Source organism: Antechinus flavipes, chromosome 4 (genome assembly GCF_016432865.1).
Source record: "Antechinus flavipes isolate AdamAnt ecotype Samford, QLD, Australia chromosome 4, AdamAnt_v2, whole genome shotgun sequence".
NCBI classification, from domain to species: domain Eukaryota; kingdom Metazoa; phylum Chordata; class Mammalia; order Dasyuromorphia; family Dasyuridae; genus Antechinus; species Antechinus flavipes.
Genome location: NC_067401.1, coordinates 107,505,722 through 107,530,442, shown reverse-complemented (window position 1 = coordinate 107,530,442; position 24,721 = coordinate 107,505,722). Strand labels below are relative to the sequence as shown.

The window sequence follows — 24,721 nt, the reverse complement described above, 5'->3', positions numbered from 1 at the left end:
ATGTTTGTGGCAACCCCTTTTGTGGTGGCAAGGGACTGGAAACTGAGTGGATGCCCGTCAGTTGGGGGATGACCAAATAAGTTATGGTATATGAATTTATGGAATACTATTGTTCTATAAGAAATATCAGCAGGGTGATCTCAGAAACTCCTGGATAGACTTATATAAATTGATGCTAATAGAAGTGAGGAAAACCAAAAGAACACTGTACATAGCAACAACATGATTATGGGATGATCAACTATAATGGACTTGGCTGTTTTCAACAATGAAGTGATTCAGGCCAATTCCAATAGACTTGTGATGGAGAGAGCCATCTACACCCAGAAAGAGGACTGTGGGGACTGATTGTGGATCATAACATAGTATTTTTTACCTTTTTTGTTGTTTGCTTGCTCTATTTTTCTTTCTGATTATTTTTCATTTTTGATCTAACTTTTCCTGTGCAGCAGGATAAATGTGGAAATATGTACAGAAGAATTGAACATTAACATGTAATGGATTACTTGCTCTCTAGGAAAGAGGATGAAGGAAAGGAAGGAGAAAAAATTGGAACATAAGATTTTGCAAGGGTAAATGTTGAAAGCTATCTTTGTATATATTTTGAAGATAAAAAGATATTATTAAAAAACTAAATTCTGGCCATGGACTAACTGAGTGACATTTTTATTTTTTTTTGTGTTGTGTTTTCATCTTTCCCTTCCTTCCTTCCTTCCTTCCTTCCTTCCTTCCTTCCTTCCTTCCTTCCTTCCTTCCTTCCTTCCTTCCTTCCTTCTTTCCTTCCTTCCTTCCTTCCTTCCTTCCTTGCCTCTCTTGTTACTTCTCTTCATTTGGTGTTTTTAGACACCTTATCCTCCCCTTCTGAATTTGAGGGTAACTCCTAAATCAGACTGGACTACTTTTATTGCCAGTTATCAGTTTCCCAAGGATCTCCATAGCTGGTATACTAGTCAGGCAGAGTGAAGCCTCTGAAATTTTTCTTAATACAAATCATGATTCTGATGTTCTCCATATGATCTAACATAAATTTTGCTATTGTCTTATATTTATTTTGTACCTTTTGCTTATTCTTAAATATATATTCATTATCTTCACTCCTATAGTCTAAGCTCCTAGAGGGGAGGGACTGTTTTATTTTGTTATTTATAGAGTACCTTGCAAAGGTAAGTTTGACTTCTAGTAAATACTGGCTCTCACTGACTGGCCAAAAATAATTCCAGCCCAAGCCTCTCTTGCTCATTGTTTGGGGTTTGATAGCTCAGAATTAGTATAAATAGCAATTATTTCTGTTCTGTCAAAAATCAGAAGTTTTTTCTCTTTTGATTGATTCTTTTGTGAAGGCAAATTAGGCCAATTCTTTTTTGGGATGGGGGCTCAGTTTTTATCTGTCCTTTAACTACTAAATAGCTGTTGCCTCAGACAAATTGAGACCTGGGAAAAGATCTTAGCTTAAAAAGGTTAAGGATTCCATTGTATCCTTGGCCAATGCCAGTCATTCTGTCTTATGTCTTGCCACTCAACTCAGATGACTGGAGGAGAAAGTGTACCAGATGACTTTAAACAGCTCTGATTCGCTTAAATTCAATTTGATAAAACATCATCTTCCAGATGTCATTGGTTCTCTTTGAGAACAAAGGATGAATAACATAAGAGGAACTAAAGGCAATCATTACTTACTAGTTACATAGTTTCATAGTAATTAATTTATTGTAGTTAATTTGTAGTTTAATTGATTTTGATCAACTGTTGGGTCCACTTGAGAACTTACTTGGCCAACTCTCCCCAACTTTTTTATTTTTCTGATCACTGAGAAGTTGAACTAATCTTTACGGGCAGTGAGAGATTTCAATTCATTATTATTAGTCACTGGACTATTATCTAGGCACTTGGACTAAAGCCATTTTTCACTTTTTGTTTCCCCTTCAATGTTGTTTCCCTTAAATCCTGACTGGTATTTCTTCTGTGATGAGCAAATTCCTTTCAGCTCCCATAATGACCCTGTTAGGGAACTTTGGAAGGATTTTCACTTACCAAGACTAGTAGGGGTGAAGTAGAACATGTAACCTTTGTCTGCTTTCCAATACCAAATCTTTCTATGTAGTATAGACTGGTGTAATTGTCTTAGGCTACCTCCTGAAACCTTCCTACTTGGTTTTCATAGTTTTTCTTTCCTGTAGGAATGAGAGCACTTCATTTGTGTTGCTTCTAGCTGTCATCAACTGTTCTGTACCATTCTCCACTCCTCTCCCACTTTTGCCCATCATTGATGCTCTCTGATGCCCTTTGTTGACTTTTTGCTTCTCTTCCTGTTCCCAGTTATTCTCTGCTATTTTGCCTCCATCATGAATTCCTCCCTTGCAATCTCAACACCATAGGTCTTTTATGTTCTTTTGAAAAACAAGTAAAGAAAAATGGGAGTTGTATTTTTTCAAAAGCCATTCCATTATTGATATAATCATGTATTTTATTGCAGTTTTTATTAATATGGCATATAATACATAGTTTCATTAATAATGTAACAACTCTGAATTTTTAGCATAAAATCCAAACCCTAACAATATAGAATAATTTCCAATTTGTCCTTTCTGTGGTTCCCCTCTCCTTTTTCTATTGACCTAGTTTTTTACTCCCTGCTATTCTTTGCCCACTTCTTTCCTCTTTATTTATTTTTAAAATTTATTTTTCATTGTGAATGACTGAATCTACCTTATGAAAATGGTGACAACCTAGCAAACTGTTAGGAATCAGGCTATAATGGAGTGTAACAATTACCTCAATTTTTCAGATGAAGAAACTGATGTTTAGAGAGGTTGATTGATTTGAATAGTTCACAATTATCATAGGATCACAGATTTAGAGCTGGAAGGGAGGCTATTGAGCCCAAGTTCCTTATTTTATATATGGGGGAACTAAGGCACAGAAACTGGGGAAATTTGTCTACTTTTACACAGCTAATAAGGGGTTCAAAGTGGGATTTGAAGCTAGATTTTTTTCTATTTCCAAGACCATTGCCCTTTCTATTATGCCACTCTGCTTCTTGTTAGAGAGTCTAAAGACCAATCCATAATTTTCAGGGAAATCAGAAAACTAATGATGTTGTGAGTGATTATCATAAAGTTGATGAGGAATGGAGCTGAGATACTGAAATCTTATTAGGAATATGAGAATCTGGAAGAGCTAGCATTCCAAATAGTGGGATCATTGTCAGGGAAGAAATTTGAATGTGGGAATGGAATTAGGGAATCTGATTAGAGATATTCTTAGTAAGGGATTCAAGATGAATCAGATTTTTGAAAAGGGAGTAACTCTGGTCTAATTTTAATACCTGTATCCTGGTGGTATTGAGATGTGTGTATGTGTGTGTGTGTGTGTGTGTGTGTGTGTGTGTTTGGGACATATGTAAGAGATACAGTTCTCTATTAGTTCTCTTTCCCTTTCATTACCCTTTTCTACTTTTGCAAGAAGTAGTAGGACTATGCTTTCAGGATTTACTGGGCTGTACAAATAGATATCTTCTCAAATAAATCATCAGAAGAAACTTATTATAATGGTAACATTTGTCTGAGTGACAACATAACCCTAAAGCCCTTTATAATCAACATATGCAAAGAAGGTGTTTAGGCATTTTACTAAACAATCTAATAAGAGATTACAAAAGAATTATCCCAAAGGCCCAGCGGTGGTGTGAATTTACTGCAGACAGTGGTGCCTTTTAATATATTAGACTATTAGGCATCACAGATATACACTGATGAAATTCAAGAAACTCCTCAGTTAATATGATGGAATTATAGGGTATTGATCACTGTATACAGACAATTGAGAGGACTGATTAGCTGAAGGATCTCTCTCATGGTTTTAGAAAGTAAGAGGCAATTCTGAGGAAAGAGTTTACTTTTTATTCTTTCTCCTGTTCTTCTTGGAGATTGTAGGAGAAGCGAATTTCTCTCTCCTCCCTTTCCTCATCTACAATGGAGCCTTGCAGCAGAAACAAGTAACTATAGAAATCTGCTTTCATGACACCTAAGTCATTCAAAGATATTGCTCTTTGAATTTCAGTCTCTCTCCCCTCCCCATCTTTATTCCCTGATTGGTATGATCCCTAAATCTAGACTGTTGGTTGAGAAAGATTAAATTATTGGATCAGCATCAACTTTGAGAGTTGCCATATGGGAAATTCCCAGTTCAAGAATTCCTGAATTCAAAAGTATTATGCTCTGGTTCTTCTAGAGAGAGGACTACCTGGTGTGTTCTACTCTTAGGAGAAATAAGACCTTATGCTTACTTGGTCCTGCCCAGCCCCTCATGAAAGACAAAAGCCATTGGGACTTTCAGATGAGGTATAAGTAGAGGCAATATTACCTATACTCAAGCAATGCAGCAGTGTTCGTCAGAGTAGCATATGATGCAAACCAGAGCAGCATCTGGCAATGCTCAACAGAAGAACATCTGGTGCCTGGTGAAATCTATAAAATAAAATGCAAATGAACAGATGATAAAATAAGCCAATTACATTGAAATCTATTTATCAAAATATTAAGAAAGGAGTTTCAGAGATAATGTTTCCTGCAAATATAATGTCTCCTTCTAAGCATTCTCTTCTACAGGCTTGACTCATGTTTGAACCAGCTGCCCATAGAAGCCTAATTAACTCATCTATCTATTACACTGGATTAGAAGATAAGGATTGAACCTGTGATTTTACTGGTAGGTGGAGGTCCCGGAGGAGGAAACTCTCTTTCCTAATACAGACTGATAGCTTGTACATAAGATATAGTATTGAATAGTTGTGTAAGAGAGTGGTTCTCAAATTTGTTCTTAGTATCTCTATACTATTAAAAACTATCGAGGATCTGTCCACTATTGAATTTTTGTTTATGTGGATTATATTTATAGATAATTATCATATTAGAAATTAAAAGTCATTTTGAATTTGTAGACCCTCTGCAAGGATTTCAGAAACCCCAGGATTCTTTGGACCATACTTTGAGAACCACTCATGTAGGGCACTTTAAAATTAGAATGATTTTATTAGGGTGATAGAGATAATATCATAGGCAGAATTTGAAATCAGGTTTTCCTAGATCTAAAGCTGGCTTTCCATCCACTATTATCCCATTGTATCTTCTTGTGCTTGCTACCCTAAAGAGATGTTTGTGGTTGCTCTGCTAAGCTGAACAAGCAGTATGGATATTCTTGACTTTTGTACATAAATACTGTGCTTAGTCAAGGGTTTTAGGATTTTTTTGAATGACCAATCAATTCAGGCATTGCTAGATGATAGTGTATGTAAAAAAAAAGATTCAAGGGGTAGCAGAAGTAGTTCATTAATTGGTAGAACCTAAGATTTTGTATTGCTGAGGCAATTGGGTTAAGTGACTTGCCCAGGGTCACATAGCTAGGAAGTGTTAAGTGTCTGAGGAACCTAAGATTTTAGCTGTAGGAGTAGGATGCATAGAAAAGGAGGTAATAACCCCACTGTATTTTACCATGACCAGACTACCTCTGAAGAACTGAATTCTGCTCTGGCCACCATATTAAAAAAAATAAACTAGAGTGCATTTAAAGCATAGTGAGAAGACTAAAAAAGATATTGTGATCATTAACTGAAGAAACTTAATTATCCTTGAAATAGAGATGCCTTAAGAGAAACTTTATCCTTCAAGTGATGGCTATGTTGTACTTGGATGGAGTGGTGGATTTAGAGTCAGGAAGACCTCACCTTGGATACTTGCTAGCTGCATGGCCTTGGCCAAGTTACTCTTGTTTGTCTCAGTTTTGTCATCTTTAAATGAAGGTAATAATAGTACCTATCACAGTATTATTTAAAGATCATATGAATAATATTTCTAAAGGACTTATCATAGTCCCTGGTAGGCAGTAGATAACTATTAAGTATTATTATTATTAATTATTTTTATTGTTATTAAGTATTAAAAGTACCATCATGTGGAAAAAAGATTAAAGTTCTTTTATATTGACTCATAGGACAGAAGGAAATATAATGGAGGAAGGTAGGTATTGAATTGCTTTAAAGAAAAACTTCCTAATAAAACATCCTCTGTAGCTAATGAGTGTTCCATTACAGCTGGTCTTTTAACATAGCCCGGATAAACATCATTGGAAGTGTCCCAGAGGCTATTACTGTTCAGGTTGGTGTTAGACTAGATTTCTTTTTTTTTTTTTATTATAGCTTTTTATTTACAAGATATATGCATGGGTAATTTTTCAGCATTGACAATTGCAAAACCTTTCGTTCCAACTTTTTCCCTCCCTCCCCTCCCCCAGATGGCAGGTTGACCAATACATGTTAAATATGTTAAAGTATAAATTAAATACAATATAAGCATACATGTCCAAACAATTATTTTGCTGTGCAAAAATAATCGGACTTTGAAGTAGTGTACAATTAGTCTGTGAAGGAAATAAAAAATGCAGGCGGACAAAAATATAGGGATTGGGAATTCTATGCAGTGGTTCATAGTCATCTCCCAGAGTTCTTTCACTGGGTGTAGCTGGTTCAATTCATTGCTGCTCTATTGGAACTGATTTGGTTCATCTCATTGTTGTAGATGGCCACATCCATCAGAATTGATTATCATATAGTATTGTTGAAGTAATATAATGATCTCCTGGTCCTGCTCATTTCACTCAGCATCAGTTCACGTAAGTCTCTCCAGGCTTTTCTGAAATCATCCTGCTGTTTGGACTAGATATTCTATTTTGTCTGCTCAGATTTTATGATAGCCCAGAGTTGAGGTGTCCAGTACCTTTACCTCTGGAATATGCTATATGACATGGAGTTATCAGTCTTATTATCTTTTAATATATAGTTTTCTAAGATATGGGCAGAATAACCATCTTTGTATTTATATGGCAAATTCATGGTTTCTTTACTATTTGAAAAGTCTATGTGTATTAACCCAGAAAAAAATCTGTTTTCCTCCATATATTTGTCTTTCTTCTGCTGGAGTTTTGTTAATTTTAGGGGCAAGAAAGAGTAAGAAGCATCCAAGACTAAAATTATCCCCACTTTAGGAAATCACAATCATCTTTGGAATAAATTCCCTTTCCCTTTAGTTGAGGCTATCCTTATGCAGCTTCCAGCTATTCACATGCTTATCAGCATGAAAGAAAATAATACCATTCACAGAGGGATTGGCAGATGGTGAGAGCATTCATAACCCATCAGTGAGCATTTGGATATGATGGTGTCAAGGAAGAACATCTGGGGGCACAGATGGCAAAAATGATGGTGCATATGGAGTGCAGTTGGGGAAATTTTTTGGTCAAGATAGGGAAGACACAACAGATTTAGAGGAACATGCAGGAAGAACATGCACAAGTAGTGGAGACTTTATTCTTGGCAGAGAAAAAATTGAAACTGATTAAAATGCAGTTGCACATAATTGCTAGAATTCCAATAAAACCCAGATGCCCTGTCTTCTAATTTCTGCTCTCATCCCTCAAAGGGATGGTTGTAACCATCTCCTCTCCTAAGCTCTTCTGGGGGTGGTATGGGTGGGTTTCACTTAAATTTCTTCATACCTTTTGACATTATGCTGCCTTTTCTGTCTAGATCTGGTAGCTTCTACTTTTAAAATAGGGACTCTATTTTTCTGTCTCCTCTAGAAGTTTTTCTGAGCTGTTGACCTGATGATCATAACCAAGGGGAGTTTTCTCTGGTTTCTGTTACTCATTGTAGCCCCAGAATCTTTGCCAATAATTGTGTTAACCATGTCCCCAGAGAGTGATTATGGCAGTATGTTTTGACAAATAACCTTCTCACAACCACTAATTAGGATTCTTGGGGGACAAAGAAAAACTTTCTAGCCTAAAATGTGAGATATAAAAAAGCAATTAAGAATTCTTTCCCTAAGAAGTTTCCCCAGAGCAAAAGGAGGTCAAATTAAGATGGAAAATGGAAAAAAATCAAACCTCATAAGGGATCAAGAGCACATGAAGCAATTTCAAATTAAACAAATCCTAGTGAGTGGACCATAGAGGCAAATTTCTGACCTACCAGAGTGTTTCAAGCAGAAACTAGATGATCACTTGCCAGAGAAGTTATTAAGGAGAATTCTTCCTCAAATTGGACTAAAGGATGTATGAGATCCTTTCCAAATCTGAGATTCTGTAGTTCACGGATGACCAAGTGCTTAGGATAAATGGAATAACAGAGGTAGTATGTAAAGAGCTCTATACTGGGAATCAGAAAACTTAGATTAAAATTTTGCCTGTAATACCTACCTGATGTATGACTTTGGGTAGGTCACTTAACCACTCTAAGCCTCAGTTTACTTATCTGAAAAATAGGAGTTTTCTATCCTACTTTTTCTATCTCGCAGTATGTATTGGAAGGAAAGCATTTTGTATGCATTAAAATAAAGAATAAAACTGATAATCTGATAAGGCTTCTTACAGCTGAGAAGATTTGCTAGTCATGCCCTTTCAAGCTATAAAACTTAACATATTTTCCCTGCAATAATCCGGAAAGCCCTGATGCAGGACTATGGCCAGCCATAGTCAGATTTTAAGTGTCAGGGAATGAGATAGGAAGATCCACTGAGCCTAAACTCTTTTCAGAGTTGTCCAAATTTCTTCTGATGCTCTGACTGCTCAATGGAAAGATACCTACAATCCAAGGGAAAAGGTTTATATGGTTAATCCTTTCTCCTCCCAAACTCTTCCCAACTCTGCTCCTTATGCAAGCACACAGTGCCAAGTAAACATTCTTTCCACCAATAAGGAGATACTTACGCAAATATTCAAGGTTGAATCTTGGGTTACAACATTGAGTTATAACAAATAAAGAAAAATTGAAGCAAAAGTAAACCACATCATAATTTTATCTGCCAGAATTTTCAGTATGTCATTTCTATCTCTTAAGGGAGAGAGAAAATGTGTATTTTTTCATTCTCCAGTTCATTTTTAATGCTACTTTTCCTTATATTATTGTAATTATTGTTCAGTCATGTCTGACTCTTTGTGACCTCATTTGGGATTCTCTTGGCAAAGATACTGAAGTGCTTTGCCATTTCTCCATTCTCCTCGTTCATTTTAGAGATGAGGAAATGGAGGCAAATAGAGTTAAATGACTTCTCTAGGATTAGTTAGTATGCATCTGGGGCTGAATTTGAATTCAGGTCTTTCTGAGTTCATATTAATTACCTATTTTAAATACTCTGAGGAATGTAGCTGTTCCAGTTATTCAACAGACATTCAATGGACACTGTTAACAAGACTTCTTGTTTTCTTTTTAGCAGAACCAATCAGAATTGTAAAAAAGTTGCTCAGGTCCTTCAAGGGAAGTAGTCTTGAGAATCCTAATCATGTGATTTCGTAGTGCAGCTTTTGAAATAGTTTTCATTCTTCAAAGTACAGCTTAGGTATAGCCTCTCCTGATACTTAGGTATCTGTGTTAATCTGGATATAGACTTGAAAGAAAAGTGGAAATAGGAAGGGGCAAAGTACTGCTTTCTTCTTTGGTTTTATTTTTGGAATGAAAACTTTACTGGTCATTGCCCTTAATTCTCCCCCTTTAGAGTGACTTTTTTCTTTCATTCTTGGGAGTTGGGAATGATAAAAGGAATAAATAAGATTTATTTATTGCTGACAGTCCAGCATTGTCTAAGACAACAAAAATAATACTCTGACTAATTTCTAATTTAGGACATCCACAGATTGGGGTTAATTCTGTCTTCTGAGAGACTAAAATGATAACTAGATTAAAACCTTATGATTCTCTATTTTAAGTTAGCTCAATACCCAACCAGGAGAAATTTGAAATAAGTCCTAATACTTTTTATTTCTGGCTCAAATCCTGATTCTTTTTGTATTTCTATATAATAATATCTAACTATTTTTTCACTGTTGCAATTCCCCACATCATCTAGTTTACAAATAATTCAATACATAGCTCAATAGCAGATATTGACAAGATTGATAAGATTTATTTTAGCCAGCAAAATAAATTCAGAATATTTCAGCAAAAATTAAAAAAATAACTATTTAAAATTTTGAAAATTTAATAAAAATGAAGTAAAAACAATATTTTGTATGCAAAGTAGGGTAAAAAAGAAATTTACATAACTTTGTGAATTTCTTTTACATAGAATTTGATTTTTCTTTTAAGTACATAATAAATCCAATATTGTATTTTCAAAGTGATCCTGTTTGTCCATGTTTCCACCTAGTCTTCTTTCTGTTCCTTTCTATGCACTAAAAATGTCTTAGTGACACTTCTTTCTTTTATTTATTTATTTTTAGGTAGGTTACTCTTGATCACTTTTTCTCTCACCTATCTACACAGGGAAAAAAAAAAAGAAAAATGAAGTCCTTATAACAATGCACACAAACAGATCAAATTCTGACATTATCTGTGCTGAAAATGTAGGTTGAATTTTATACATTGAGTCTATCCTCTTTTGGTGAGGCGGGGGTGGCTTGCTTTATCACTGTTTCTCTGGAATTATGGTTGGGCATTGCAGTGATCAGCATCCTTAAGTATTTCAAAATTGTGAGGAAAATGACTTTTCAGAACAGTATAAACCTTAGAACTGGCTTCTTCTCTACTCAGGCACCCAATCTCCCAATTTGAAATTTAGCAGTAATAACCCCATCTTAGCCACTGAGATATGAGACTACGGTAGTGTCTGAGGGTAGTGTCCTCAATAACTTGTTGTGCCCTTATGTTTGGCTTCCTTGTCTAGTATCTCACTCAGCTGCCATTTTATTTCCTTCTTTGCTCAAAATACATAATTCCACATCTGCTATCACAAGGAGTTGCTCCTCCCTTTGCTATAGGGTCTGTTCAAAGACTTCCAGAAGCAGCATCAGTCCACCTCATCCCTTATCCTGCAGTCAAACCTACTTCAGAGATTGTGACAGTTTCAGTCCATCCCAGAACAGGAAGAAAATGACAATTCAGAACTTCTCTCAGAAATCCACACAAGCAGTTTCTATACACTTCTTATCTGCAGGAGTCTGTCTCAAAAGCCTATTCTATTCTTTCTAAAATTAGAATTTTATTTTTTCCAATTACATTTAAGGATAATTTTTAATATTTGTTTTTTTATAAGATTTTGAGTTCCAATTTTTTTTCCTTCCCCCCCCTCCACTATCCCTTCCCTAAGCTGGCAAGCAATCTGATATAGGTTACATATGTGCAATCATGTTAAAACATATTTTCACATTAGTCATGTTGTGAAAGAAGAAACAGAACAGAAAGGAAAAACCATAAAGAAAAACAATAACAAAAAATGAAAATAATATATTTCAGTCTGCTTTCAGACTCCATAGTTTTTTTTTTTCTGCATATGGATAGCATTGTCTATCTTGAATCTTTTGGAATTGTATTGGATCATTGCATTGCTGAGAACAGCTAAGTCAATAACAATTGATCATCTAACAATGTTGATGTTACTGCATTGAGTTCAAATTTGATCTCACACATTTACTGTGTGACCTAAAACAAGTTCATTTCACCTCCATCTGTCACATTTTCTCTGCCTCTCAGAGTTGTTGAGATATAATTGTGAAGAGCTTAGCACAGTGCCTGGCACATAGTTGCTTTTTTATTTTTTTCCTTCCTGCAGGACTATATTTGTCATTTCAGGTTTTTAGAAAAGCAATCTTCTTTCCATTAGACATGCATGATGCTAATAACTTGTGCTAGTAGAGAAGGGCTAGGTTTGCTCTTTCCGCTTTTGCTCAGTGTTCTCATATTTGGGACCATGTTTGTTCTTCTCTTCAAGGTTCTACCACTGCTCAAATAGCTTTGTCTCTTTCAAATATCTTTGTCTCATTCTATTGCTTCCTCTTGACTAATACTATATCTTACGATGTAGCTTTTTCCTATCCTAGGGTCACATGGTCCTTAATCTTCACATCTTCAACCTACAAGGCCACTGACTGCCCACAGGACTGCTCTCTGAGGTTGAGGAATGTGCGGTTCCTGAGATGCGCCAATTCCATTTTTTAAGCCCCAGGGAACCAAGTCTATTCTCTGAATTCCAGGCTTTAGTCTCTACTCTGTGCTTAATTTCCTTTGGATCTTGTTCTGCTCTATTAATCTCTTTTTAGGTTCGGCCCAAAGAATATGGCTGAGATCTACAATAACTTCATTCAACTTTAGAATTGACTTTAGAGGCCAATCCAATCAATACCCTATTCTGAAGATGAAGGAACTGAGACAGTAAATTAAAGTGATTTGCTTAATATCACCCACCTAGTAAATAGTAGAGCTTGACGTGTGCTAGTATTTATCAACTGTATCTTTGAAAAAATATTAATGTTCATTCTTCATTTCTGAAGAGGATCAATGATATCATCTGTGATATTTTGACAAGTGTATGAATTGTATTTAAATATGGCAAAGTTTTGCAAAGTTATTAACCTCACTCTTTCTTCCAGAGTCAACTAAGTTCAGTGGTAGAACAAAGGAAAGATGAAAATGATATGTATATAATACGCTTTATTGGGGGAGGCAATTGATATGTTTAATGACTTGCCTAGGGTCACACAACTCATAAGTGTTAAGTGTTTGAAGCCAGATTGGAACTCAGCTCCTCTAGATTTCAGAGCCAGTGCTCTATTCACTGTATTATCTAGCTGCTTCCTATATAATATATTTTTAAGTTTAATCTGCAGTATTAATACAATTATTTTCTCTATCACTTCTTTAAGTCCAGATGATCAACAAAGCAATAAATCAAACCCCAATTTATAGTATTTGTCTATTTTGGAGGTATAGATGTTCTTGCTGAAAATTTAAAAATCAGCTCTCCTGAGCTGGTTTGTCTGGCTACCACATTTCTTTAAGTAGAATCCACAATTTCTGGTTCTAATGCTCTTTCTAACCATTCTACTGACTTTTATGGTTGTTTCTATGTGTATTCTTTCTTGGTGCAGAGTAACCATGTTTACCATTCATCCTATATTCATTCTTATGGGGGACCTTCAATAGGGGCTGACTGACAGGACATCTGAGAAAGTGGAAGGCAATGCTGAAGCAACTCTTATTACAATTCTTCATGAAATGGAGTTGTAATAATACCCAAGGCTTAGAATTATAGAATGCCAAAACTGGAAAGAACTTACCAATTCCCTAAATTTTACAGAAGAGGAAACTGAAATCTCATGGAGAGTATATTTTGACTTAAGGTCACACAGAGCATAGGGAGAGAATCATGGAGAAGGGGATTTTTGGATTTATAACTGAAAAAGGCCCTCAAGATCATAGAAGGAGAAAAGCAGGTTTCTGGACTCCCAGATGAGGATGTTTTCACTACTTCTGTCTTGAATTTTTAGTACTTGGTTTTTAAGGGATTTTGATTTGTATAGTTTAAGACAGACTCAATGTTTTCATTGTAGAGGAGATTCCCATTATTGCAAGAAGATAGCTCTACCTTGCCCTCTGTGTACAGAAACTAAAACTAGAAGTTGTGTTAAGAGTTGAGCTCACTTGAACTTTGTGGTGGGAGAGGTTGTAAAGGCTTGTTGGGAAGGTAGAGTACTGGAAAGAAGCTATGAGTCATATGGGAACAGGTGAGACAAGTGTACAAACCAAAGGCTTCACTGTCAAGGTTATTGTTAAAGTGTGGTGACTAAAGTAATTTAAAAAAAAATTATTTTAAGATCCGATCATGTCACTTTCCCCTATTCAATAAGCTCCACTGGCTCCCTATTGCATCCAGATTAAAATACAAAGTACTTTGTCTGGCATTCAAAATCCTTCATTTATATCCCCTCCTATCTTTTTAGTCTTCTTGCACCTTATTCCCCACCATGTCCTCTTCGATTCAGTTTTCAGTCTGTTCCACAAACAAAATGTTCCATCTCTCAAACACTGGCATTTTCCCTTGTTCCTTCCTTTACTTCAAAACTGAATTCCCTGACTTCAAGTCCCAAATAAAATCCCACCTTTAATAGGAAACCTTCTCCTATTTTTCAATTCTAGTGTCGTCCTTCTATTAATTATTTCCTAATTATCTCCTCCATTACATTGCAAGCTCCTTAAGGGCAAGGATTTTTGCTCTTATTTTGTTCCTCAGTGTTTTGCACAGTACCTGGCACATAGTAGGTGCTTAATAAACATTGATGATTGATGACTTCTAGTGAGCAACATTGAAATGGATCCATCCTTTTGAAAAATCATTGGGAAGAATTACAGTGTTAGGAATGAATAACAACTTCAATGAAATAACATAAAACCTAAAGAATTACAATAACCAATATTTATATAACATTTTATGGATTGTAAAGTGAATTATCTCATTTGATTCTCATCAACAACTCATGGAGGTAGATGCTATTATAATTTCCATTTTAGAGATCACACAGCTGATAAGTGTTCAAGACAATATTCAAACTTAAGTCCAGCACTCTAATTATTGAACTACCTGTCTATTGTAGATATAGCTAAACCTTAGAGGTTGAAACAAGTACATACAATAGTGAGTAATAGGGATAACAAATTTTTTTCCTTAATGGAGCTCCCACCTCAATGGAGACCTTACTTAGAGCAATACTATGAGTGCCAGGGATTCTATATGTCTTTTTGGGTTGAGGAAACTGTGGGGAGGAGTACTATTGGAAAGAGGCAAGACATTCTTTACTGTCAGATAGATGTCTTCCCTGTGTTCTTTGTATCACCAGTATCTATCACAATGCCTGGCATATGATAGGTATTTGTAAATATCTCCTATTGGTAAGTATAGTATGTAATAGGTAGATACTTGGAAATTTAATTGATAAAAGTTTAAAAAAATTGGTAAATATAATAGAATTGGTGAATACTTGTATTATGTTCTATGCTCCTGAGTGCTCATAAGGCAGTTGGTGGCTATTGTTTTGAAGGATGCCATACATTGAGGTTTGTTTTATCTGGGTGAGGTCTGACTAGATTGAGAAATTTGTATCATTTATCCCTTCTTGCCCTAAAGTCTTTTTCAAGTCAGCAAGAAATCTCTGACATAGAGATTTTTCCAGTTACCTACCTCACTAAAACTCATTTCCTTTTTCCTCCTCCATCAGTGACTGATCTTTATCCTTCTGGATTTTCAGTTTCTATTCTGCTGGCATTTTCCCTTGTTCCTTCCTTTACTTCAAAACTGAATTCCCTGACTTCAAGTCCCAAATAAAATCCCACCTTTAATTGGAAACCTTCCCCTATTTTTCAATTCTAGTGTCTTCCTTCTATTAATTATTTCCTATATATCCTGTATACAATTTGTTTTATATATATTTGTATATTATCTCCTCCATTACATTGTAAGCTCCTTAAGGGCTCTCTTTACTCTGTCTCTGGGCTTCATGTAGACTGTTCAGGAAGTATGGGATAATGGATAGAGCTACTGTAGATTTAGAGTCAGACAATCTGGGTTAAAATCCTAGCTTTATCATTTAACACCTATGTAACCTTAGTCAAATAATTTATTATTTTGGGTTTTTACTTTTACTTTTACTTTTTTTTTTAACCTTCACACAATATACCCTATTTTTTCTCCCCAACAAGCTTTGGATTTGGGGGAATATATGTTTTCTTTGTGTACCCTTTAGATAGTTTAATTGGAGGATTCAGATGGTTAGATGTTTGAATATTTTTTGAATTCTTCCAAGAGAGCCTTGTGAGATGGAGATCAACTTTTATCAACCTTTAAGGCTTCATCTGGAGATGTTTTACCTTTAGTGTCCTCAGGATTTTAAGATTTGTTTTTCCTTGTCTCCATAAAAGCTGCCTATGGTCAGAGTTCTTTTTGCTATTTTGCTCATTTTTAAATGTTGAGTTTTGTTGATTTTTAAAGGGCAAAGGGAAGATTGTCTCCAACTTTTTCTACAGGCAACATCGGCTTCACGCCTGGAGTCAGTGCTGCCAGTTTTCTTCTTGTGCTGGGTGGATCTGGCCAAATTCCATTTGTTATTCTGGGGTTCAGGGGCTCACTATTTGCCTTCTGTAGTTGTGTTGGAGGTATCACAGTTAGTCTGCTGATCCACTGACTTCTGAACTAGGAAAGAATAACAAAGACTGCTGCATTTTAGTTATAAGCCTCCCATTAGATTACCCCAGTCCATGGAAGCCTCCTTTGCCTTTGGTCTCTTTGTACCTGCTCTGGGCTGTAATCTTGCCCCCACCCCAACCCCTGACTGATTGAGATAGACCTTTCCTGAAGTTCTTCCAAAATATCTTCTGCTGGAAATTTGTTACACTCCAATTATTTGTGGTTCTGTCACTCTAAAATCCATTCAGAGGTTTGATCTTGGTGTTGATCTGAGGAAAGCCAGGAAGAGCTCAGACCACTTACTGTCTACTATCTTAGCTCTGCCCCAGGATGTTTGGATCTTTAAGGTTACCCCCTTTCTTCATCTAATAACTCTCAGTGACTCCCTATCTAGCATCAAGTACAACATTTTTTGTTTGGCATTTAAAGTTCTTCATTATCTGGCTCCATCTTACCTCTCCAGTCTTCTTCTCAAAAGGAAAATGATCTCGTTTGATTTAATCACTTTTGGAAATCTATAAAAGACAGATATTCTTTCATATTCTGTGATCCAGTAGATGTGGGTATCCTTGCTATTCTTCACACATGATAATCCTTTGACAGACTCCAAGTATTTTCACTGGCTGCATCCCATGCCTGGGACTTTTCTTCCTTATTTTTACCTTCTACCTTCTCTGCTTTCTTTCAAGTCTCAGATAAAATCCTGCCTTTTAAAAGATGCTTTTCCTAGTTCTCCTTAATCTCCTTAGTTAGTCTCCCCACTCTTGTACAAATCTCTTTTGCATGTAGTTGTTTGTATGTTGTTTCTCCCTCCCTCCCATTAGACTGTGAGCTTCTTGAGGGAAGAGACATTTTAAAAAATCTTTCTTTATAACTACAGAGCTTGTCACAGTACTTGGCACATTAAGATGCCTTAATAAGAGCTAGTCAACTGATTCTTATAGTTCTAAATCCTATAATGCTTTACTCCATTAAGATTCATTTCTATTCTCCAAGACCTGCTTCATAATCAACTTTAATTTGCTTTTAGGAAGCTTTTCTAGTATGATCCCATTGCTCTTCCTCCCTTCCCCCAATTTCTCCAAATCAACTTAGTTTGTATGTGTGTGTGTGTGTGTGTATGCACATGCCCATGTATGTGTCAATTGGGGTTAAGTTACTTGCCCAGGATCACACAATTAGTAAGTATTAAGTGTCCAAGGCTGAAATGCACACAGTTCCTCCAGATTCTAGAGTTGATGTTCTATCCACTGAGCTAGGTAGTTGCCCTCCCCACCATCAATTTAACATTACTATGTTCTGTGCATATTCATGCAGTTAGGTGGAGCAGTGGATAGAGCACCAAGCCTGAAATCAGGAAGATCAGAGTTCAAATCTATCCTCAGATACTTCTTAGTTGTGGGACCCTGGGCAAGCCACTTAACCCTGTTTTCCTCAGTTTCCTTATCCATAAAATGAGCTAAAGAAGGAAATGGTAAACCATTTCAATATTGTATGTTTGCCAAGATAACTCTGATTGGGGTCATATAGTGTATTAAAAAATAACAAAATATACTGGTCCCCTCATCTGGGATGAAACACAATGGTATAGAGTGTGTGTCCTATTTTTGAACTCTAAAACCTGCTATCAGCAAGGAGAACAAGACCAGACATGATGGGAGAGGGATACTTGGCTATAGATTTGAAAGAAATAGCATCTATCCTTAGCTATTCAGACTAAATGGAAGTCTGTGACTAAACTCTTCCACTTCCTTCTCCCTGGAGGTAATGTAGAAATCACTTCTTTTCTGTTCTTGTCCTTTAAGTTCCTTTGGATGAAGCTCATCTTTTGGATGAAAGCCCTTTTCTGAAACCAAGTTTGGAGAAAAATGGATGGTAACAGTTTAAATTCACACTGGATTGAGACCTGCTTTGAACAGGAGAACTCCACAGTTTATTACACATCTGGATTCAGTAGAATTAGTGATGGTGCTATGCTGTTTTAGATAGCACTTGGCCTAGGGAAAAGGAGGGTTTGGATAGTGTGTATGGATAGTACAAGGTAAGGATGTGGCTAGAATGACAGAACATCATGTAGATTTTCACACATGACATAGGGATAGGAATAGAGAAAAATTCTGACCTCAATCCCAGATCGCATTTAAGTGAACTGACTTTTGAAGAAGAGAGAGATATATCAACTTATTAATTTTTAGGCTATTGATCATCCTTAGGTTTTTGGAGGACAGCATCTTTGTCTTTGCACAAAAGTAAGGGGATATCTGGAGATGAGAACAAAAGAGTTGAAATAGCTAAAGGTAGGGGAAATAGGAAAAGAAAGATGATAGGCATTTAGCCCCAAGAAAAAGAAGGTTAAGGATGAATAGTTCTCTCTCTTTATATCTAACACAGGTGATTACAAGGATAACATTGATAACTTAACAATTTATTTTCACAAAAAATTAAGGAAGAAAGAATACAGGGAAAAAATCCAGAAGGGGAACTTACTAGACTGAAGGAAGAAATTTTCAATATTGGTTGATGGAAACTACATTGGAAATAGCAAGGGGAATAGAAGCGTATCTGTCCCTATTAGATGTTCAGAAGTGATCGTATCAGGCTGAGTAATTCTCTTTTCTTAGCAGTGTAAGCTTCATTTGATGAAAAAGTTTGAGAGGCAGAGGAAAACTTTTTAATTCTTACTGTTTTATATTGTGGAAGGGAGAAATAAAATATACATAAGAATCTTTCAATGGGAATGTGATGAGTATGAGAAATTGCAATTCCCATATTTTCTCACTAGGAGAGAAAGGAGAAATAGCTTATAGTCTTAGAAATTCTTCCAGACAATCAAACATTCTGGAAAATTGACCAACCTGCTTTGGAGAAATTATTACACCCTCATTCCCTCTTCAGTCTTCATGGGGTTGGACAGAGGGTTTAATATCATTGTTGTATGGAAAAAAATGTTCTCTCTAAGATTCTTCTAAGTGCTGACTTGAATTCTTTGTTTCTTAAGCTGTAGATCATGGGATTAAACAATGGAGTAAGGATGGTATAGGAAACAGATATCAGGGTATCCTGGCTTGAGTTATAGTTGTTCTTGGGTCGTAAATATATGAAGGAGGCACAACCATAGTGGACAGTGACCACAATGAGATGGGAAGCACAGGTAGAGAAGGCCTTGTATCTGCCTACAGAAGAAGAAAAATGGAGGATGGCAAAGATGATATGGATGTAGGAAATCAGGATTAATAGCAATGGAATGACAAGGACCAATGCACAGAGCATAAAGATGACCATTTGACTGAGATGGGTGTGGTAGGAGGCCACCTTGAGAACAGGGGAAATATCACAAAAGAAATGGAGGAGCTTGTTGGAAGAGTGAAAGGGCAGGTGGAACACAAGAGAGGTGATGATGATGGAGATAGTGAAACCACAGGCACAAGCCATGGCTACTAGACAAAGGCACACCCCAGGGCTCATCAGCGTTGTATAACGAAGAGGATTGCAAATGGCAACATAGCGGTCGTAACCCATGGCTGCCAGCAGGAAGGAGTGAGAACAGCCGAGAAAGAGGAAGGTGAACATCTGGATGGCACAGCCCACAAAGGAGATGGTCTTCTTCTGGGACAGGAGATCCACCAGCATCTTAGGCACAATGACAAAGGTGTAGCAGGTCTCAGAACAGGAGAGAACAGCAAGGAAGAAGTACATAGGAGTGTGGAGGGCGCGATCCAGAAAAATGGTGAACAGGATCACAGCATTGGTGCCCAGGGTGAATAGGTAGAGAAGGAGGAACACCACAAACAGAAGCTGTTGTAGCTCAAATAGAGATGAGAAACCAAGAAAGACAAACTCAGTCACAGCTGTCTCATTGGTCCTCTCCATAGAGGAAAGATCTGTCTGCGAGGGTCAGGAAAAGAACAAGAAACAGCCTGCAATGAAAAGCCATGGAAAGATATTAGTGGAATTTCAACAAACACTTATTAAAACACTTGCTATGCGAAAGGCATAGTGCCAAGTGCTTAGGAAACAAAGTTAGAAATAAAATTTTGTTGAACTAGATTAAACAGAATTTCTTTCAGTAGAATAAGAGATGAGTCTGAAGAAGTCAGGTGCTACCAGACATTTTGTCCCAAACCTTTGTTTCCTCTTCAGTATTTATCCTATCCCAAGCATTTATGCAGTCTCTAGCTCTTTAAATATGATCCTTTATTTTGCTTATAAGGAAACTGAGACACACAGATGGGAAGTGACTAGGCTAAGGTCATACAAATACTAAATTGCATAAATGATCCAGTTGTTCTATCTCCAAATCCAAGGTTTTTCTTACTATGCCATAATGCTTCTGCTATTTCTTCCAAATTTAATCTCCCTACTATCCTAATTGGATTCTAAACTGGTCAATATTTTTGGGTCATCCACAGACATCTTTCTCACTCCTTTTGTTGATCCTTTTTCCATGCTATTCCTCCAGATTATAAAGCCTTTCCTCTTAATCCTCCTATGGGATGAAGTTCAAAGGCTTTCTCTTCATTCAGTCCAGTCTTCCTAAACACAACTGACAATTGGTTGTCCAGCCTCTGAGAGACCTCCAAGGAAAGGGATGCATCACCTTCATTGGAAATACTTTCCAGTTTTGGAATTTAAGACTTTTTCCTAAGACCAAGCTTAAATTCACAGATTTCAGGTTAACTACGATCACATACAAATTTTGGTGGACTTTTAAAGTCCTTCCTACCTTTATAATCTTATTAGAGTCTCTTTTATTGATCAGTATTTGTTTTGTAAGTATCTTGTGTGTGTGTATGTATGTGTGTACATATATGTATATTTTATATATGATATATTGATGTATATATATATATATAAGATATTTATAAATATACACATGTATTGTCTCTCTTGATATAATGTAAGCTCCTTCAAATCTTAACTAAAATCTCTAGTGCAATAAGCCTTTCCTGGACTTCCTCTTAATGTTTTCCCACTGAAATTACCTCCAATTTTTCCCATACTTACCTTGTTTGTATATTGTACTTTGCATATGTTATACACACACATATATGTGTGTATGTATGTATATGTAAATATAAATATAAATTTTCCAACAGATTAAGCCTTCTTAAAGTCAAGGATTATTTTTGCCTTTTTTGTATCCCTAAAGTCTGGCTTAGTGCTTGGCACATAATAAGTACTTAATGGATACTTGTTGGTTGATTACTTGGTTAATTGTCTGGAATTCACTCCTCAAAGGAAGAAAATATTAATCAATCTGTGCTATTGTACCGTTTCCATCAGGCCTTGGCATAGGTAGAAAAGAAGATCTAGTTTTAAAAAATCCAATCAATTTTTTTTTCATGCGTATAATCATAGTATTCCATTCATCATCTAGGAAAAATTTTCCTGGGACTAATTGTGATCATTTCATTCTGATCACCAAGATGCCAAGATACCCTATAATAATCTTTGGCTGAAGATAACAAGCTACTTCCTCAGTGTGTGTGTGTGTGTGTGTGTGTGTGTGTGTGTGTGTGTTCCTTTGTAGTATTGCCATGATTCAATTTGTCTCTCTCTACCCTAGGAGCTTTGCTGATGCTTGAGAAACTGTGAATCTGTGTGCTAACAGGGAATAGACATCACAGGCCTAATTCCAAATCAATTTCTGTGAGACTCCCCAAATGAAACTTGGATCTGATAACATGATTTCTAAACAGTTTTTTGAAATTGAAGTCCCATTCATAGTCAGGCATCTGGAAATTGAAAATAATGGGTAATTTGGAGTGTTTGGACAATGGATAATTGGATAATGGGAATAATGATAGTTCTATGAGCCTGTTGAGAATTTCCTTTCCCAGCTGTATATTTGCATGTTTGATATTGTAACTACTTGAATTTTCCTCTTATGTTTTTGTTCTTTGCCAGACTGGGTAACCTCTCTAAATTGTTCTGGATAAAAATGCCAAGCTACTAGGCACTGTTTCTAGGGCAACCTAGTATGATCCTCTTGTCTTTTATTCAAATTGGGCAAATGTTTAATCAGTCAGTCAATTAACAAATATTTATTAAGGGTTTACTCTGTGATAGACCCTAGGCTAAGCACTAGGAAAACAGAGAAAAAGCAAAAACAATTCCTGCCATCAAAGATCTTATGAACAAACAAACAAACAAATACACTTAAGACAATAGAGAAGAGAGCTCAGAGCTCAACTTAAAGCCATGTTTCTTAATTCCAGGCCTCTTTTTTCACTACCTTACATCATATTGACCAACATAAGAAAACTGTTCTATTGTACTTGTGTACCTATCGAAGTAACAAATATTAAAAAAAACGTATAAACATGTACACTCACACACTTACTAATGCATAACCAAATTTTACTCACTAATTTTTCCCCCTTTGTAACTTTTTTTCTCTGTCCTTGGCTACCTCACAGAACTATGAGGAGCAAATTATCTTTCTTTGAATTCACCTTGCAGACTCTAAACTGCTCTATACATCCATGGAATCATTTTTTTGTCATAAACTCTAAAACTCAATCACTTTCTTAAAGAAATTGAATTTTGATTCATCAGTGTATCATATGTCTGTATCCTAGTGCAGCATGAAAGAGGAAATCTCACATTTTTTCTGTCAATGAATTTTCCTAGAAAGACAAGTAACTTTTGGAAAATACTTTTGTAGCAGCTAGGGGGTAGGAATAGAGCATTTTTCTGAGGTTTCTCTCTGAACTTAGCTCTCCATGTGGGTGAATAGGCTGCCAGAGCAGTAGAGAAAGAATCATTGCTTTCAACATGGATAAACCAGAGGGAAGATTAGCCCCAATTTATACCTTTAAAATGGGACTAGATTGAAGCTATTATTGATAAAGCTAATAGCTATACATAATTCTCCATTTTTTCCCTCCTTCATGAAGGGCTTAATAGAATCATTGAATATTGAAAGTGAAACACAGCTTAGGGATCATATAGTCAGCACTCTTTGCCATTTTCACTTATAATAAGTGAAGTTATTAATATGATTATTAATAGTATATAGAAAGGAAATTTAGCAAAGACTTTGGTTGCTGGATATGGAGTCCAAAAAAAAAATCAAGATTCAAGTGTTGCCCCTAATAATCACTAATTGTGTGACCCTGGTTAAGTCATTTAACCTCTGTGTTTAAGGCAACTTCTTAAAACTTAGTGAAGTCACTAGACAGATTGAAATTTGGAGGGAGGTCCTAAAAAGGTTTAAGAGGGAGTTTAGGACCTCATAAATCAAGGATCTTTTACACATTTACATATAATATAAAAATTTGAGTCAATAAAAATAGAAACTTTTTACATTAAGAAATTGAGTCTCAGAGAAGGAAAGTGATTTGTAGAAAATCCATTAAGACAGGAGGAGGATTTCTCCTTTTTCCCATGAGAAGGAGTGCTGTTTGTCCTTTTCATCTGCAGATGAACTTTCATATCACTTTCTGTATCACTAGTCATTTGGAAGAAGTTATGACAACAGTTTTAACAAATGTATGGTATCAATATTATATAACACTTTGTGGACTTGTCTATGTTCTTGTTTTGATCCTGTTTGCCTCCTATATGTCTGTCCCTCTCCATGTGTCACTTAAGACTGGGATTCTTTAAAGGTCAGGGATCATGTCCATGTAATCAGTTAACTGGCTAGCAGTCCTGAGCATCTACAAAAAATCCAGTCAAATGTCAAGTGTAACTGAAATGAGAGCCCAATTAATAAATCTCTTTGTGAAGATAATGTGCTTAATTGAGGTGTTTTATTTATTTATTTGTAATAATGGTAGTATTGAGGGACTAGTTGAATCTTATCAGGGAAAAAGTTGCAGTGGATTAACCTAGACATAGGATGTGTCTACAAAAAATTACATGGAGCAGATAATGATTAAGCTGATTTAAGATATAGAAAGAATTTATCTGTGTAATCTGGGCAAAATCCCCCACACTTTTGAATTTATTTGAATGCAGACTAGTTAGATCCTGAGAACTGAGAGCTTGACTGGTATTATTATCCCTTTCTTAGCACGTCACAATTATGTATGTTAGCTCCTTCAAGCTTACCTCTTGCTTTTCTTAGAGTTGAAAAGACTGGTTCCTCCGTAGGCTGAGTGATACCACCTTAAGCTAATGTCCATCATTCATACTCTAGATTTTGTAGATGTCCTGCTTAGAGCTGATTTCTTCACTGTCTAAGTTGTTTTCTGGGCCATTTTCCCCTTCCTTGTTTCACCGAAGTGATGGGCTACAGAGATCTTTGCTGAGAATAGCAAAAGAATGGGATTCAAGTTAATAAAATGATTGTGAACATCAAGGGTGGGGCAGAGGAAACCAACCTTGGCCCACAGGGAGAAATAAGACAATAACCTGGGCATTAGCTTATCCAGTCTCCTCCCTCCATCTGGCACCTCATTCCCTCTGGCCAAAGACCCCCACCAAGCTTTGGGGATGGCAATGACCGTTGGGGCCTAAGCTTTTATTATTATTGATCTGTAGCTGGTAGTACTTTCATTGGTCTCCCATGGCAGCATTTGCCATGGAGATGACACACTGGGTATAATTAACACACAAGTTTATTATGGAAAATAGAGGAAAGTCACCAAACACTAGGTCTAGGGAGCAGGAGACTCTGAAAATAGTTCCTAGAATGACATAACAAAATCAATTTGTCTAGGGCTGTGTAATGTTCAATTATCTATGATGATGGGTGGGCAAAAGGGAAACTG

The 24,721-nt window shown here is 36.3% G+C and overlaps 1 protein-coding gene across 1 annotated transcript; it reads right to left on the bottom strand.

The window, feature by feature from the left end:
* Positions 1-18,926: 18,926 nt before the first annotated feature.
* On the bottom strand, positions 18,927-19,871 carry LOC127561317 (olfactory receptor 10K2-like). The gene has a single exon (XM_051996598.1). The coding sequence runs from the start codon at positions 19,869-19,871 to the stop codon at positions 18,927-18,929; it is 945 nt and encodes a 314-aa protein (XP_051852558.1).
* Positions 19,872-24,721: the final 4,850 nt, after the last annotated feature.